The 15,646-nt window shown below is 39.1% G+C and overlaps 1 protein-coding gene across 4 annotated transcripts in view; it reads right to left on the reverse strand.

Annotated features, from left to right (window-relative positions):
* The window catches only part of rasgrf2a (Ras protein-specific guanine nucleotide-releasing factor 2a), a 56,315-nt gene extending 41,759 nt beyond the window's left edge, over window positions 1-14,556 (reverse strand). For 2 of the 4 annotated variants that reach the window (XM_051938756.1, XM_022199797.2), the window contains exon 1: window positions 13,658-14,554. In XM_051938756.1, coding sequence (XP_051794716.1) covers window positions 13,658-13,936 — 279 coding nt within the window. In that variant the 5' untranslated portion in view covers window positions 13,937-14,554. Of the gene's footprint in view, window positions 1-13,657 lie in introns of all 4 variants that reach the window. The other 2 variants (XM_051938755.1, XM_022199796.2) reach the window with 2 other exon arrangements.
* Between the last annotated feature and the right edge of the window lie 1,090 nt (window positions 14,557-15,646).

Below are 15,646 nucleotides of genomic sequence, written 5' to 3' on the forward strand. Positions count from 1 at the left end.
ATAAAATCTGCCACAGGGAAGGTTCTGCTTTCAAAGTCTATTGAAAGTCAATGTAAGATGTTTCATCCTAATAACAAAGAAATGGACTTGTCTGCAAAGAAATACAGATAAAGCAGCTATTACTGAAAACATGAAGTAAAGACCAGTGGCATTCCAGGAAGTGTAAATCAAATCAGGTTTCATTCTCATATGAAATGTCTACTCCCAGCAATAATCCCTTGTGTTCAAGTCTAATGAATAGCTTGAGGTGGTACAAAGGTAAGTGATGAACTGCCACAGGTTAAAAAAGGTAAGTTTGCCCAAAACAGAAAAATAATGTACATTGCACAATTATACAAAAAGGTCTTTTCAGGGAACAAGAAATGGGTTAACAACTTAAAGCTTGTTCTGCAGCAATGGAGGCTGATCAAGCCTTGAAAGTTGGTGCTACCAAATCCTACAGGTATCCCAACTTTTCTTGATTACTTACAACTCCCTCTGTCTGCATTAAAGTAGTGCTGGATCACACTGTGGCGCCATACCCTCCAGAGCATTATTTGAACAGTACTATACAGCAGAAAGCAGTGTGTTGCTATAAAAATGGTGAGAAAAAGACAATTAACAATAGAAAAGAGACAGATCACTTAAAAATGTACATCTTCCCTACAGAGAAATTGCAAAGAAAGTCAAGGTGTCAGTGAGAACAGTTTTCTTCACCATCAAAAGACACTCAGAAACTGGGGAAGATTCTGACAGGAACAGATCTGGAAGACCCAAAGCTACAACAGAATCGGAAGACTCACAGGACAACAGCTTCAAGCACACCTCAACGGTGGTTGTAGTAAAAAGTCTCAGTTTCAACTGTAAAGAGAAGACATGGAGTTGCAGCAAGAAAGCCATTGATAAGACATCAGAATTAGAAAAAGAGGCTTTCCTGGGCCATGAAACACCACCAATGGTCCGCTGAAGACTGGAAGAAGGTATTACGGACTGATGAGTCAAAATTTGAAATCTTTGGTTCATCATGCAGGATTCTTGTAAACTGTTGAGCAGGAGAAAGGATGGTTCCTCAGTGTGGGACATCAACTGTTAAACGTGGAGGAGGAAGCTTGATGGTCTGGGGCTGTTCTGCTGGACCCAAGGTCAGTGGCTTCTACAGAGTGAGAGGTACTCAGAACCAAAACGGCTACCATAGCATTCTGTAGCGCCATCCAGTACCCTCTAGTATGTGCCTCTTCTTTTCCCGCTTCTCATTTTTCCCCAGGTGGGTGTGAGGGAGGTGTGTGAGTGTGGAATGTGTGCAGGTGCAATCACTGGATGATCACCTGAGCGGTCCACCCGTAACCCATCTGTGTCTGCCATAAAAGCCTGACTCAGACCACTACTCGATGCTGGACTGTTGAATAAGTCCAGTTAGTTACACCCAGGCCTTTGTTCTGCTTTTTTCCGTGTAAATATCCTGCATGTTAACTCATTGTCTCTTGTGCCTCATTTTTCAACCAACTCTGTCTGCGCCACCGGGATTCTGTCTGCACCATCAGCCCAACAACCACAGGTAAACTTGGCTTTCTCGATACTCATTCTGGATTCCTACCTCCTGGACCCTGCACCTGCCCTAGATGCCATTCCAACACACCACACTTCTGTTCTAGCCCAGCTCACTTTCCTAGCTCGATGTTACTGAGTCCTGGTTGGTTTTCTGCCACACTAAAATATTATCAGCTTTCTTAAGATTAAGTCTGTCTAGGTTTGTATTTGGAACCAGTGGACATCTGGTTAACTTTGTGGGCTAAACCCAGCTAACACTGAGCAACAATCATTCATGTTCATGCTGACACCTACAGACAACTTAGAATCACCATTTAACCTGCCAGGCCTTCTGCTGACCCAAAACACCTGCAGGGAGCTCAACAGGTATGAGGACATGCAAACCACTGCAGCGGGCACCATTCTCTAACACTGAAACACGTCATTCATGGCTCTGGAGCAGAAGCTAAATATCGCACTTTCTGCAAAGAAGGTAAATAAAATAATTTCAATAAAATATAAACTTTATGGCTATCCAAAGTTGCAGCCTTCAGAAATTGCTAATTGCATTGTTTTAAACTAAGACCCATGGAAATTTCGTAAAATATGAAAACTGCTGCATAGGTTTTCAACAAAGTTATCCAAAAGTTCTTTGTTTGCCACAGATCTAGTTTGAATATAGTAATTTGACCCTGTTGCAAGTTTGCAAAAACATTGCCAAAGTTTAATTACAACAGTCTACCAGATCACATCGATGAAAAATTTGCCACTAGAAGTTTGCCGCTAGCAAGCATCTTATTGTTGCCAGAATGTGGCTGGATCTTTGCCTCTAGTGAACGATTCAGTCTTTTTTTTTTTTTGCTGCAAACCAACCACAAGCTTCCCACAAATCTGCGGCAAACATTTTTGCCTTTTATGGGGGCTGTCCCTGACAAATGCACGCTGAAATTTAATGTTTCAAACATGCAATGATCAACACGCTGATCACAGCTTTGCTAATGAACATGGTTATTAGTAACAGCTGATTGTATGTATAATGTTGCTAGCAGAGTGTCTGTAAGGAGAGTGGACATCAAAAGAGCTTTGATGCTCTCTGATGTTTTGTATGACTTTAATGTTGCTCCATCAAAAACCTGCCTGATTCGTATCAGAGTGGCCTTCATTAACTGGACATCAAACAATGACCGTTTGTCATCAATCTTTTAGTCTGGGTTGCTTCCTCTCAGTGGCACTGCATCTCAACACAAAGAACACAATATCAGTGGCACCAATCTAAAATACGGAGGCGGTTACAACTTTATTGTTCCTACTAAACTGAGTCATGCACAGCTACAATAGTTGATTAGTCTATTTCCAGAGAATTAATCAGTAACTATTCTGATCGTCAATTAATTATAGAAGCCACTTTTAAGGAGGAAATGTGTTTCTAAAAAATCTTCTGGTACAGAAGAACCTTGTGGCTTAGTGGCAAGTATTTAAGCTCCTTTCAAATATCAGACAAAGTACTGATTCTGAACACTGGAAAATGAAGAATATCAGTTCAGACAGGACCAGGTTCACACTTTCTCTGGCCGGAATTCCTTTCAATTTGCTGCAGCGATCGACTGGAATTCCCTCCAAAAATCTCTGAAACTGCCATGACTTTCATCACCCTACATTTTTAAACAGAAGCAGCAGCAGACCCTTGTTGACCACTGCACATGCTGAGTGTTTTCACTGAATTTCTAGCATTAATTTAGGGTGTTTGTAATCTCTGTTTAAACACTTGTGTGTAATTTTTTGTATATGTACTTGTTTATTTGTTATCTTTCTTCCTGCTGGGGCCTCTTGCCAGGTCATCATTGTAAAAGAGAAATTGTTCTCGACTGAGCTTACCTGGTAAAATAAAGAATAAAAAACAAAAATAGATTTTTAGCTATTCCTTACTGTAAGCATTATATTCTTTTCTTCAACTTTCCAAAACCAAAAACACTCACACCCCTTCACAGAATGACTGGCCAGCAGCATCTGAACATTCTTTACACAATTGTCAATCACTTTCTTATTTATCCCTATAATTTCCAAGCAGTTTCTGGGCGTTTTGTTGTAATTCTGTCACATTTTTCCCACTGCTGGCTCATTTTCACTGCAATATAAAGTCCTGCACCTCTATGGAAACAGCATGACCATGGCTGAGCTTGTCATCAAGGAGTGCACAATTGTTTGCTTTACAGAATCTTGTACAAATTGTTTATTTGTAGCACAATTTTTAATGAAACATGTCGAATAAAGTTTCTTTTCATGAAGTATCATGACTTTAAGTTTAGATTTGGGTCATTTTTCAATAGAACTGCATATTATATGTGATCAAAGTCTGCTGGAATGTTGAAATCTCATTATTTGTTTCTGTTTGTGCAGACAACCAGTATCATTTTGACATTTTTTTTAAAGATAAATGCTTTCAAACCAGCCAGCAGGTTTTGGGTTCAGGAGGTCAAACCTAATCCCATCTCATCTCTCCATCTGATGACAGGCCTTTTATGCTACTGTCCAAGATGATCAGGCAACATGCAGTTTGAACTAGCTCTTCTCTAGAACCAAACACTGTCTTGTCAGCTGCCTGCTTCAGAGGGTGTTGAATGCAGCTCAATGGTACAAAAGCTGGACAAAGCTGAGGGTCAGTGGCTGCATTCAGTCAGGAGTAAACAGCAGCTACAGTGCAGACAGGTAGACAGACAGACAGGTAGACAGACAGACAGCCCCCTGTGACTCTAATGCCAGGCTGCCACACTGCAGGGAGGCAGCTTAACAGACTGTCCTCCTCCACTGTCCTTACCTGACAGTAGTGAGACACAACGCTTTGTTGATAAATATCAGATGACTGAATAAAACGTGAAGTTCCTGTTTGTTTGTCACCTCTTTTTGCCCTTAAGGCCAGTTCACTGTTTCATCACAGACGTCTGTATACAGACATTCCACACTGTAAGCATGATGACCGAAAACTGGATTCTCATTTCATATATCATATGTGGCGGTTTTACTGTATTCCACTTCCTCTGCCTTCTTCATCTTTGCACACTGTTTCCTATTTTGACTTGTTTCATGTTATTGACACTCTAAAAAAAATAAGAAAAGCACTCGGAGTACTCCACCAAGGCTATTCATTTCCCCATATGGCATTGTCAGAAATGCAGCATATTGTTTTTTAAAAATGGAGCATTTGTTTATTAGTTACTGATGATCAGAAATCACAGCAACATAGAATGTGGCCATTTAATATAGAGGTACCCACAAACAAAATGACCTTATGCTGAATACAGGCGTGTGTTATGCATGTGTATGTTATGTACACATATGTTATGTACGGACACCGAATCATGTGACCAAAAAATTGTAGCGGGCGTCAGGAATTGATGGGACTCAGAAACACGCCCACAATTTAATCAATTCTTCTTTGTATTATTTCCAATGGATATGTCCCAATAAGTCCGCAGCAGTTGATTTGTAGTTGGAACGCAATCATGTGATCGTCAGCAGGCAGCTGATGTAGCGTTCACTTGTTGTCGTAGTTACGATGATGCAATGCTACTATCTCACAATGATACAGAAAGCTTTAATAAATCTGTGGATCCAGACCGCATCACTGCCAAAATTAATCACTTGGTCCTTGTGTCATTTTTGACGTTTACTGAAAATTTTATCCAAATCTATCAGTCCATTTTTGAGTGATGTTGCTAACAGGCAGACAAACCAACACCGATCGTCACAAACACTATTACTCGGCTGTGTTCCTTGTTGGAGTAATAATGTTTTGACTCAAAAAAGCCACAACAGTTTGAATCAGTTTCTTTAAGTTTAGAAAACGTCTAGTGAAGTTACGGTCATCCAACAAACTACTTTGAGATAGGGCAATGAATTCCACAATCCAAAGTATTTTTCATTATCAGCCTGTCCAGTTCATCCCAAGTCCCATGTTCTGGGTCATTATCTTGCTGTAAGATGAACCCCTGACCAACTAGGAACAAACCAGAGGGTACTGCATGGTGCTGCAGAATGCTGTGGTAGCTGTTTTGGTTCAGGGTTTCTCTCACTCTGTACAAGTCAGCGACCGTGGATCCAGAAAAACAGCCCCAGACCATCACGCTTCCTCCTCCATGTTTGACAGTTGATGTCACACACCGAGGAACCATCCTTTCTCCTGCTCAACAGTGTACAAGAATCCTGCATGATGAATCAAAGATTTCAAATTTTCATTTATCAGTTCATAATCTTCCAGTCTTCAGTGGTGCATTAGCGGTGTTTCATGGCCCATCCAAGTGTATTTTTCTAATTCTGATGTATTAACAATGGCTTTCTTGCTGCAGCTCCACCTGTCAAACCAGCAACTCCACATCTTCTCTTCACAGTTGAAACTGAAACTTCTTACTATGACTGCTATTAAGCTGTGCTTAAAGCTGTTGTCCTGTGAGCCGCCTATCACCAAGCTGCCGACCCTCAGAAACGTGTCTTCTGATTCTGTTGTGGATTCTGAACTGTGTCTCACTATGTCTTTCAGTGTTTCAGCTCAAAATACTGCAAAAATAGTTAATTTCACCATGGCTGCATAACCTCTGGTTTTAGAGCCCTGCTCTTACCCTGATATTTCACTCTGAAAACCAACTGCTGACCCCGTGCCCTTCAGGAAGAAAACTCCCTCTCTCTGCATCTGCGATTGACAGTGCAGATCAAAACACAGGTGGGAATGTCTGAGGATTTTCTATTGCTACAAGGAAACATCACTGAATTCACAGCACAGCGTGTGCATTAAAACATGAATTATGTGAGATCATACAGCCTCAATATGAAAAAAACAAGGGGAACCTTTTCAAATGAGTGAAATTTTGTTTGAAATACTTGGTGACAGTGTCAAAATATTTCCCAGAAGGATCACAACACACAGCTCTCTATTGTCTCATTATTATATTTCAAGGTTTTTATGGGTAGCACTTCATTACCTAAAGAACAGACGGTGTTGCATGTAATACAGGGGTTGAAGTTAAACAATAAAATTGACTTCATAGTACTTGGTAAGTTCTTTTAAGCTTCAAACACAAGCTGTTCTGTAAATAACATATTGTAAAGTACATCCTTGTCTGTGTCCTCCTACCAGTACTTCCGTGTATGATAATAGGATTCAAAGCACAGGTTAGGTGTTAGTATAAGTACTTTAAAAGATCAGCAATACCACTAAAATATTTATTCTGCATATCCAGCTTACTTGTTGGTTAAACTCATGAGTACACTACATATACCTTTTTTTTTTTTGTGAGATGGTTGTTCTTCTGGAGCTTCCCTACTCAAGTGAAGACTTAATTATCTGTAATTAAACAGGGATTGTGAGCATCTCTGCAGGAAAAAGGACTCAGGTGTTTGTAGGGAAACTGCACAAGCAATGAATGCATACTGTCAATAGTACAGTGACTATTATCAAGAGGGAGAACAAGGGAGTCACAGGTGAGAGAAACAGACTCATCTGGACATTTCTAAAGCAGAAGGACAGGTTCCACAAATTTGCCTGTTTGCACTGCAAACTGTTTTAATGTCATGCAGTCATGGAAAAAATATTAGATTTAATTCTGAAAAAAATTATTAGATTTAATTTAGATAAATTATTAGATTATTATTATTTTATTGTATTTTGATTGTATATATTTTTCTAAGCACCAAATGGGGCAGTGCTCCCAATTTCATTGTATATCTGTCATACAATGACAATGATGGATTTCTATTTCTATTTCTAGACCACCCCTGTTTTCTTCAATTTCTTCTTCATTTCAATGCCTGGTACCACCAAAGGTATATTGCCTGAAGAATACAATGTACATGACAAAAAATGTAGCTGATTACATAATACTTTGTGTCCTATTTGGCATGCTTAAGCTAAATTGTATTCTTAGGGTATAAAAGAGGCCATTTCATGTCAAAAGCAGCACTGCACAGGCAAAGGCCTAAAGTGGTTTCCTGCTTACGTTCAAGTCGTAGCACAACTTCTGAGTTGTGGTACGGCGCATAATGCCTAAAACCAAAGAATTATGTGAAGCCACAAAAGCAACCATCTTGGCACTGCTGGAAATTAGCATGAGAGATGAACAGGTAACAAAAAAACTGAAGATCTCCAAGACAGCCTTTCATTACACCAAGAAAAAACAAGCCCAACATGATACTTCCAAACTGCTAGCTGGTCGCAGCAGGAAACGTCTTTCAACCCCACGAGATGACCATGCACTCATCCGTTTCGGTGTCAGGAATCGTCGTCAGACCTCCAGGGACCTTAAAAATGAGTGAACACTGTCCAGAAATGTGACATGTTTGGCCTGTTTGTGCCTTCTTGAAGCTGGTCAGAAGTCACACAGGGCACAGAAGAAGCCCTTCATCAAGGAAAGGCAGAGGAAAGCCCAGTTACTCTTTCCTGTCTCCAATGACTGGATTTTCCAACAAGACAATGCCCCGTGCCACACAACAAGGTCAGTAAAGCCTGGATGGAGAACCAGAACACTGGAACCATGTCTTGGGCTGCTCAATCACCAGTTCTAAATCCAACTGAAAACCTGTGGAAAATCATCAAACACAAAATGGAGAACCACAAGCCCAAAAAAAAAGCAAATTTGTTAGAATTTGTGCAACAAGAATGGGCTGCTCTGACAGCAGAACAATGTCAGAAGCTGGTGGAGAGCATGCCAAGATGCATAGCTGCAGTCATCAAAAACAATGATTATGCAATCAAGTATTAACTCCTGTGTGTGTCATGTGACTAAAACAGACAGAAAAGAAAACAATGGAATGCCTAAAAGCACTATTTTTGGCAGTACAATGCCATAGCAATTGATGTCAAACTGAAGTGATTTTGGTTAATATCAAGCAAACCATGGAAAATGGCTAGATATCAGCTCTGAAATTAAGCTCTTATGAGGTATTTTTGTTGTTATCATTATATTTGTCCAAACAAATGTACCTTTAGTTGTACCAGTCAATAAATTAATAAGAAATTGAAGAAAACAAGGGTGGTCTAATCATTTTTTCCATGACATTGAGCATTTTAAAAAGACTTATTTGATCAAAAGGTTTCATACACATTGCTTTTTGTTAACTACACAAATATACAGAGATGATATCATCAAGACTATGGGTATTAGTGAGCTTTTTGACCATCAGACTAGATGCTACACTTGGCAGAGACCAAACATTATACAACAAGAAAAGCAGACCATCCCCACTGTTCAGCATGGTGGTGGCAGCATCATGATACGAAGATGCTACTCTGTAGCAGGCCCTGGAGGGCTTTTAAAGGTAGAGGGTAAAATGAATGCAGCAAAGTATAGGGAGGACAACCCGATGCAGTCTGAAGAGAACTGCAACTTGGGAGCAGCTTTGTACAGCACGACAACAACTCAAAGCATACAGCTAAAACTACACAGAGGTTTCAAGGCAACATGGTGAATGTTCTGGAATGACCAAGTCAGAGGCTAGACCTAAAAACAGCTATTCACTCAGGTTCCCCGTGCAACCTGACAGAGTTTGAAAAGTTTTGCATAGAAGAATGAGGTAAAATTGCAGCGTCCAGATGTGCAAGGCTGATTGAGATCTATCCACACAGGTTCAATGCTGTAATTGTGGCCAAAGGTGTAACTACTAAACACTGACTTGAAGCTGGAGAATGCTACGCGATCACTTCCAGTGAGTTTTATACTTTTAAATAATTGACACGACTTTAACACTATACTGTAGAAATCAGTTTTCACTTTGTCAAAGTCAAATTAAATTTACCATGATGCAATGCTGAGACACAATAAAAGGAGAAAATTTCCAAGGTCCTAACCCCAACCCTACTTTTCATATGCACTGTATATAATAAGGTTCATCACATCTTGAATCTTTAGTACCACACTGCCTGATCACTCTCCTCATTATTTAGGGAGAAAAACACTCTGGCATGTTTGCATTTCTTTTGAGTGATTGATAGAGATATTTATTTCAAATAAGTAAAGAGTACCAAGTAAAAAGCATCAAGGTACCAAGTACCAAAAGCACCAAGAAAACAAGGAATTATAATTATATATACACTACTGTTGAAAAGTTTGAGGTCACCCAGGCAATTTCATGCTTTCCTTGAAAACTCACACTTTTATTCATGTGCTAACATAATTGCACAAGGGTTTTCTAACCATCAATCAGCCTTTCTACACCATTAGCTAGCACAATGTAGCATTAGAACGCAGCAGTGATGGTTGCTGGAAATGTTCCTCTCTACCCCTATGGAGATATTCCATTAAAAATCAGCCGTTTCCAACTAGAATACTCATTTACTGCATTTCTGATTCATTTAATGTTATCTTCATTGAAAAATACTGCTTTTCTTTCAAAAATAAGGACATTTCTAAGTGACCCCAAACTTTTGAACACTAGTGTATATACATACATACATACATATACAATTGTCTTGGGTGGAGCTAAGCAAAGGATGCAGCAATATGTTCCCCTTAAAATAGTTACAGGACAGTTGCTTTGGTGGAACATTTGAATGCTGATAGACAAATACTGTCATTAAACTTACTGCACTATCCAAATCCTTGTCAAAACTTGAATTTCTCAGCATTGTAGGGTACTGCTTGGAGGTTGTGTTGTTGTTTCCCAAAGTAAAACAAATTCTGTAAACAGTAACATGCAAAAAAGCTGTACATGAAAGCACCATATGAAATGTGTGGCCTGTGACAGTCTTATATCCACAGCCTACATTCAGTGAGCTGGAATATCTTCACTTAAACAGACCATTAGAGCCCATCAGACTGTTGGTATATTGCAGTGGGGTCACGATATTAATATTTATATTATTTAGACCTCTGCCTTTGATGTACGGTCAATAAATCTATAAGCCTCTAAATGTATGATAAGCAACATGTCGAAGTTTGTGCTTTTTCATAAGAGATTACTTGTCATACTCTAATGTCTCTAATGTTAAAGACTTTACTACATCTTTGCTGCATTTCACTAGTTTATCAGCAATCCATCTTTTAGTATGGATGTCCTCATATCTAGTTTAATTGCACAAAAACAGTTCCTCTATCATGTATTTGCATGCTGACAGCTAATGTTGAAAGAAATAATTCTGGTTTATTTCAAGACTCATGCAAAACAGTATTTAACTGGCAGGAACTCCTCACAACTTTTTGAAAAAGCAGATTTTTTACATGAATCCATCATGTTTGTTTTCAGTCTCATTCAAAGTAAACACAGAAATTTGATGCTCGGAATAGACAGTTAGCTAAATGCTTTGAGGATCTCCATCTTCTTTTCACTTATTGGGTGTTAGTGCTGCAGAGGATATAGCAAATGAGATATCCAGCCCACAAAATGAACTTTTTACTTATTCCAACTCAAGCTGAAACAGTTACATCAGTTGTCAACTGTTAAATTAAATCCGGACACTTTTCATAGTTCATAGATGAAAGAAAAAGTCTAAAATTTCTCATTGCAGCTTCTTAAACGTGAATATTTTCTAGTTTTCTTCCTTCCTCCATGACAGTAGGCTGAATATCTTTGGGTTTTGGACAAAACAAGATATGATGCATTGATTTATGAGACCCCTTATTTCCTTGAATCTCAACAACAGAGGACATTTCTAAGTGAATGGTAGTGTATAGGTTCACTTTCCCAATCAAGCATCTGAATGTATTATTTAATTTCTGTAGGAGTACAGGTCTTGTAAATTGAGGGAAGATCTTGTGTGTTTTTTATCACCTGTCAAGGCTGCAATAAATGGAGAGCACCTCCAAAAAAAGGTCGATGTCTCGACTCAATAAACACAACACAGAGAAGAGAAACCACCGGTCACATGAGCAAATACACCGTTTACACACCGAAGCTGTGAACAAACTGCTTCACGTCTGCTCTGTTTGCCTCTATAAGGTAGGCAAGGCAAGGCAAGTTTATTTGTATAGCACCCTTCATGTCCAAGACAAGGTAGAAGAGTTACGTCTAACAAGTTGGAGAAGGTGAGGAGATCAGCTGGTATCATCTAGATTATGTCTAAATATTAGAATAAACTGTAGAAACACATTGCCAGTAGACAACAATATGCCTTTTCTTAGAGTTTACAGAGAATAATCTATATTATGGCAGCTGCTGATGGGATGAAAACATCTTGATACCTCGTCGCAACAGAAAAGGGAATGTGGGTCATTTAAGATTAGCTGTCATAGATCAAATATTATAAGAACAAATTCTGCAAACAATGAACTGAGCCATAGTGCTGAGCTCTGTTTGTCTGCCTCATTGTTGTCACATATTAGGCTATATTATTAAAGTCATTTTAAAAACAAGCTCCATCCTCAAACTAAATCTAGATAAGCATTTAACTTCTCAGATATGACAATTCGTTTTTATTCATCTAATAGTAAACTGAAGCTTTTTGGCACAAATGCGCACATTAAAGTCACAACATCATATTTCTTGATTGAACAAGCAGGCTTCATCCGAAGACTAAAGCATTTTAGCTTCTCAAATATGAGATGTTTTTCTTTCTCTTTGTGCCAGTAAACTGAAGATTTTGTCATAAAAGTGCATATTAACTATTGTTACCTTGGTGGAAAAGTGAAAACATAAAAAACTTAAAATGCGGGAAACTTTGAGCTTCTCAAATGTAAGAATTGGACGTTTTTCTTTCTCTTCTTGATAATAAACTAAATATTTCTGGTAAATTAGCACATATTAAAGTGAAATCATTGTATTATAATACAGGTGAACTTGAAGCTTCAGCAGGGGTTTCTGTCTCTCTATGATAAATATTTTTGGCAAAAATGTGAATAATGAAGTGTAAATATGATAGTTAACAGATTCTTGCATCCTTAAATTAAATGTAAATAAACTTTTAGCTTCTCAATGATGAGATTTTGATGTTTTTCTTTCTCTTTATGGTAGTAAATTAAATGTTTGGGGCACAAATGTGCATGTTAACTACTACCACCTTCATGTCAAAGTAACACTGTGACATTTCTTAATTGAAAAAGCAGCTTGCATCCTAAAATTAAAATATGGGTAGACTTCTACCTTCTCAAACAAGAAATTTAGATGTTTTTATTTCACGTCTTGATAGGAAACTGAATATCTCTGGCATATTTGAACATAATAAAGTCACTTCCTTGATCATAATGCAGCCCACATTTTTATAAATTATGTGGGTGAACTTTAAGCCTCTTTCATGCTTTTCTTTTTCTTTATGACAATAAATGTCATATTTTTTGGCAAAAATGTGTATATTAAAAGTTTCTGCATCTTTAAACTAAATATAAGTAAACTTCTGGCCTCTTAAATGTGAGAATATGATGTACATATTTCATATCTTGATAATAAACTAAAGATCTTTGGCAAATTTGAACATATTAAAATAAAGTAATGTCCCTGACTATAATGCAGCCTGCATTTTTAAACCAATATGTCGGTCAATTTTAAGCCCCTTTCATGGTTTTCTTTCTCTTTATGACAGTAAATGTAATATTTTGGGCAAAAATGTGTATAATAAAGTGAAAACATGATATTTAACAAATCCCTGCATCTTAAAACTAAATGTAAATAAACTTTTAGTTTCTCAAATATGATATTTCGATGTTTCTTTTTTCTTTATGGTAGTAAAGTAAATGTTACACTACTACCACCTTCATGTCAAAGTAATACTGTGACATTTCTTAAAACATGGGTAAACTTTTAGCTTCTCAAACAAGAAATTATGATGTTTTTATTTTGCTTCTTGATAGTAAACTGAATATCTTTGGCAAAGTCATTACCTTGATTGTAATGCAGCCTGCATTCTTATTAATTATGTGGGTGAACTTTAAGCCTCTTTCATGTTTTCTTTCTGACAGTAAATGTAATATTTTTTTGGAGGGGGGTGTATATTAAAGTGAAATTTTGATATTTAAAAGTTTCCTGCATCTGTTAACTAAATGTAAGTAAACTTTTGACCTCTTAGCCTGCATCCTGAAATTAAAATGTAAGTAAACTTAAACTGTTTCTCTTAATGGTAGTAAACTGAATAATTCTGGCACCATTGTGCACATTACAGTGAAAACCAGACACCTCTCTCATTTTAAAGTAACCTGAATCTTCATCCTACAGAGCAGGTCAACAAGGAGGGACTCACCTGCTGCTTCTCCAGGGGCTCCTTGCTGATTCCGGACACTTTGGGTGCCGGTGCCCGCTCGCACGTACATCCTTCCAGCAGGTAGATACCAGAGGGTCTCGCGCTCTGGTCGTTCTCGAAGTAGAAGAGCACGTTCTGGTGGAGGGCGAAGTACTTCTCCGTCCAGCGGCTGTTCTCTGTGGTCTTCTTGCTCAAGAAGCCGCGTTTGCTCCCCTCTTTACGCGCCACCACCGACAGATACAGAGCGTGGCCCTCATTGTACCGCACGCTCTTCTGCATTTTATGCACACACGGAGTTCAGCGTTTATTTCGGTGCCAACTTCAAACAGCGACCCGGGGCGTCACATCACACCGCAGCACCCGATGCGCGGCCACCGCCGTTATTTTTAGACGTCAAAGAGAACGCGGTTAATATCTCCGTCTGCAGGAAAAGGTAATCCAGGCTTACCATGGTATAAAAAGTTGGAGCGTCCGCGGCGCAGCGCGCATCAGCCTCAGTAGCTTCCAGACCGGGGCTCTGATGCGGGTCTTTTCTGGCAGGTTGAACCTCACTTCAGCGCGTCTGCATGCTGGAAACTTTGGAGCTTTTCTGTCGGCACACTAAAAAATATGAAAAAAACAACAACTAGTAAATTCATGTGTGGGAAAAGCGAACCTCACCGTCAGCGACGCAAACAAAAATAGACTGAGGGAACAGACGGTGAAAACAGAATCACGACGGAGATCAGCGGTAATCGGCTTTGACACCAACTTAAAGAGACAGGTCGCTGCTGCGCCGCGCGCCGCGCTCTGCCGCTGCGGCGCACAGGAGCGCAGGTGCGGTGGGAGCGCGTCAATGATCGGACCGAAAGTTGAACAGAACAGAGAGAACAGAGCTCCTGCTTTACCATGAAGAGCGCAGGTGTCAATGACTCGCTGCTTCACTGGAACACTGACAGGAGCTGAGCCAGTTCACCTGTGAGGCAGCTCCATATCTACTCACATTGCAGACTTCCTGCTGTCAGTTTCAACTGACAGGTCGATATATGTGTGTATATATATATATATATATATATATATATATATATATATATATATGTGTGTGTGTGTGTGTGTGTGTGTGTGTGTGTGTGTGTGTGTGTGTGTGTGTGTGTGTGTATGTATGTATAGTTAAAAATGTCAAATCAACCTAAACAACTGCAGTTCATCTCATCTGCGACTCATTAAATCTCATCCGACTGCATTTTTCATCTATGAACATGGTTTATGTGAAGATTAGGCAAGGCTACATCCATCCATCCATTCTCTATACACTGCTTTATCCTCACTAGGGTCGTGGGGGGTCCTGGAGCCTATCCCAGCTGACTCGGGCGAAGGCAGGGGACACCCTGAACAGGTTGCAAGGCTACATTATAGATATAATAGCAAAACTTTCAAACTTAGTGCTCCAAAATGAAGACATGTTGGCCGTTTTCTCACCAACACACTTTGGTGAACAGTTTTCGCAGTATAGGAAAAAATGTCCAAACAAGCCACCATGTTGTTCTGGTTTGAATCCAACAGGAGCAGCCGGTGTTTTTGATTGTAGGAGGTTGTGGCCCACATTAAACATGAAGGAAAATGCCATTAGACATCAAAACGTCACGTTTTTTACATCACACCTCATAATAGCAGCCTACACTGTAGTCCATGAACCAGTGGGTTAGATCATGGTTGCTGCCCCCATATTTTCTACAGTTGCAGGGTCAGACACACTAAATTGTAGATGCCTGTTTTTATTTGTAGTTGTTTTTGCTTACTAGATGTAATTGTGTGTGTGTTATTTTTCCATAATAATTTCTGCATTAATCTTTCAAATACCTTTTCATTCACAGACTAATTCTGTTTGTAAATCATTATTTCTGCCCAACTGAGATACTGACCGATAAATAGTCTGTTTCTGGTGATTACTTCCAACGAATGTTAGCGCTGTTCACATTGTTGTGTGTGTGTGTGTGTGTGTGTGTGTGT

This window comes from Acanthochromis polyacanthus, chromosome 18 (genome assembly GCF_021347895.1).
Source record: "Acanthochromis polyacanthus isolate Apoly-LR-REF ecotype Palm Island chromosome 18, KAUST_Apoly_ChrSc, whole genome shotgun sequence".
Lineage (NCBI taxonomy): Eukaryota > Metazoa > Chordata > Actinopteri > Pomacentridae > Acanthochromis > Acanthochromis polyacanthus.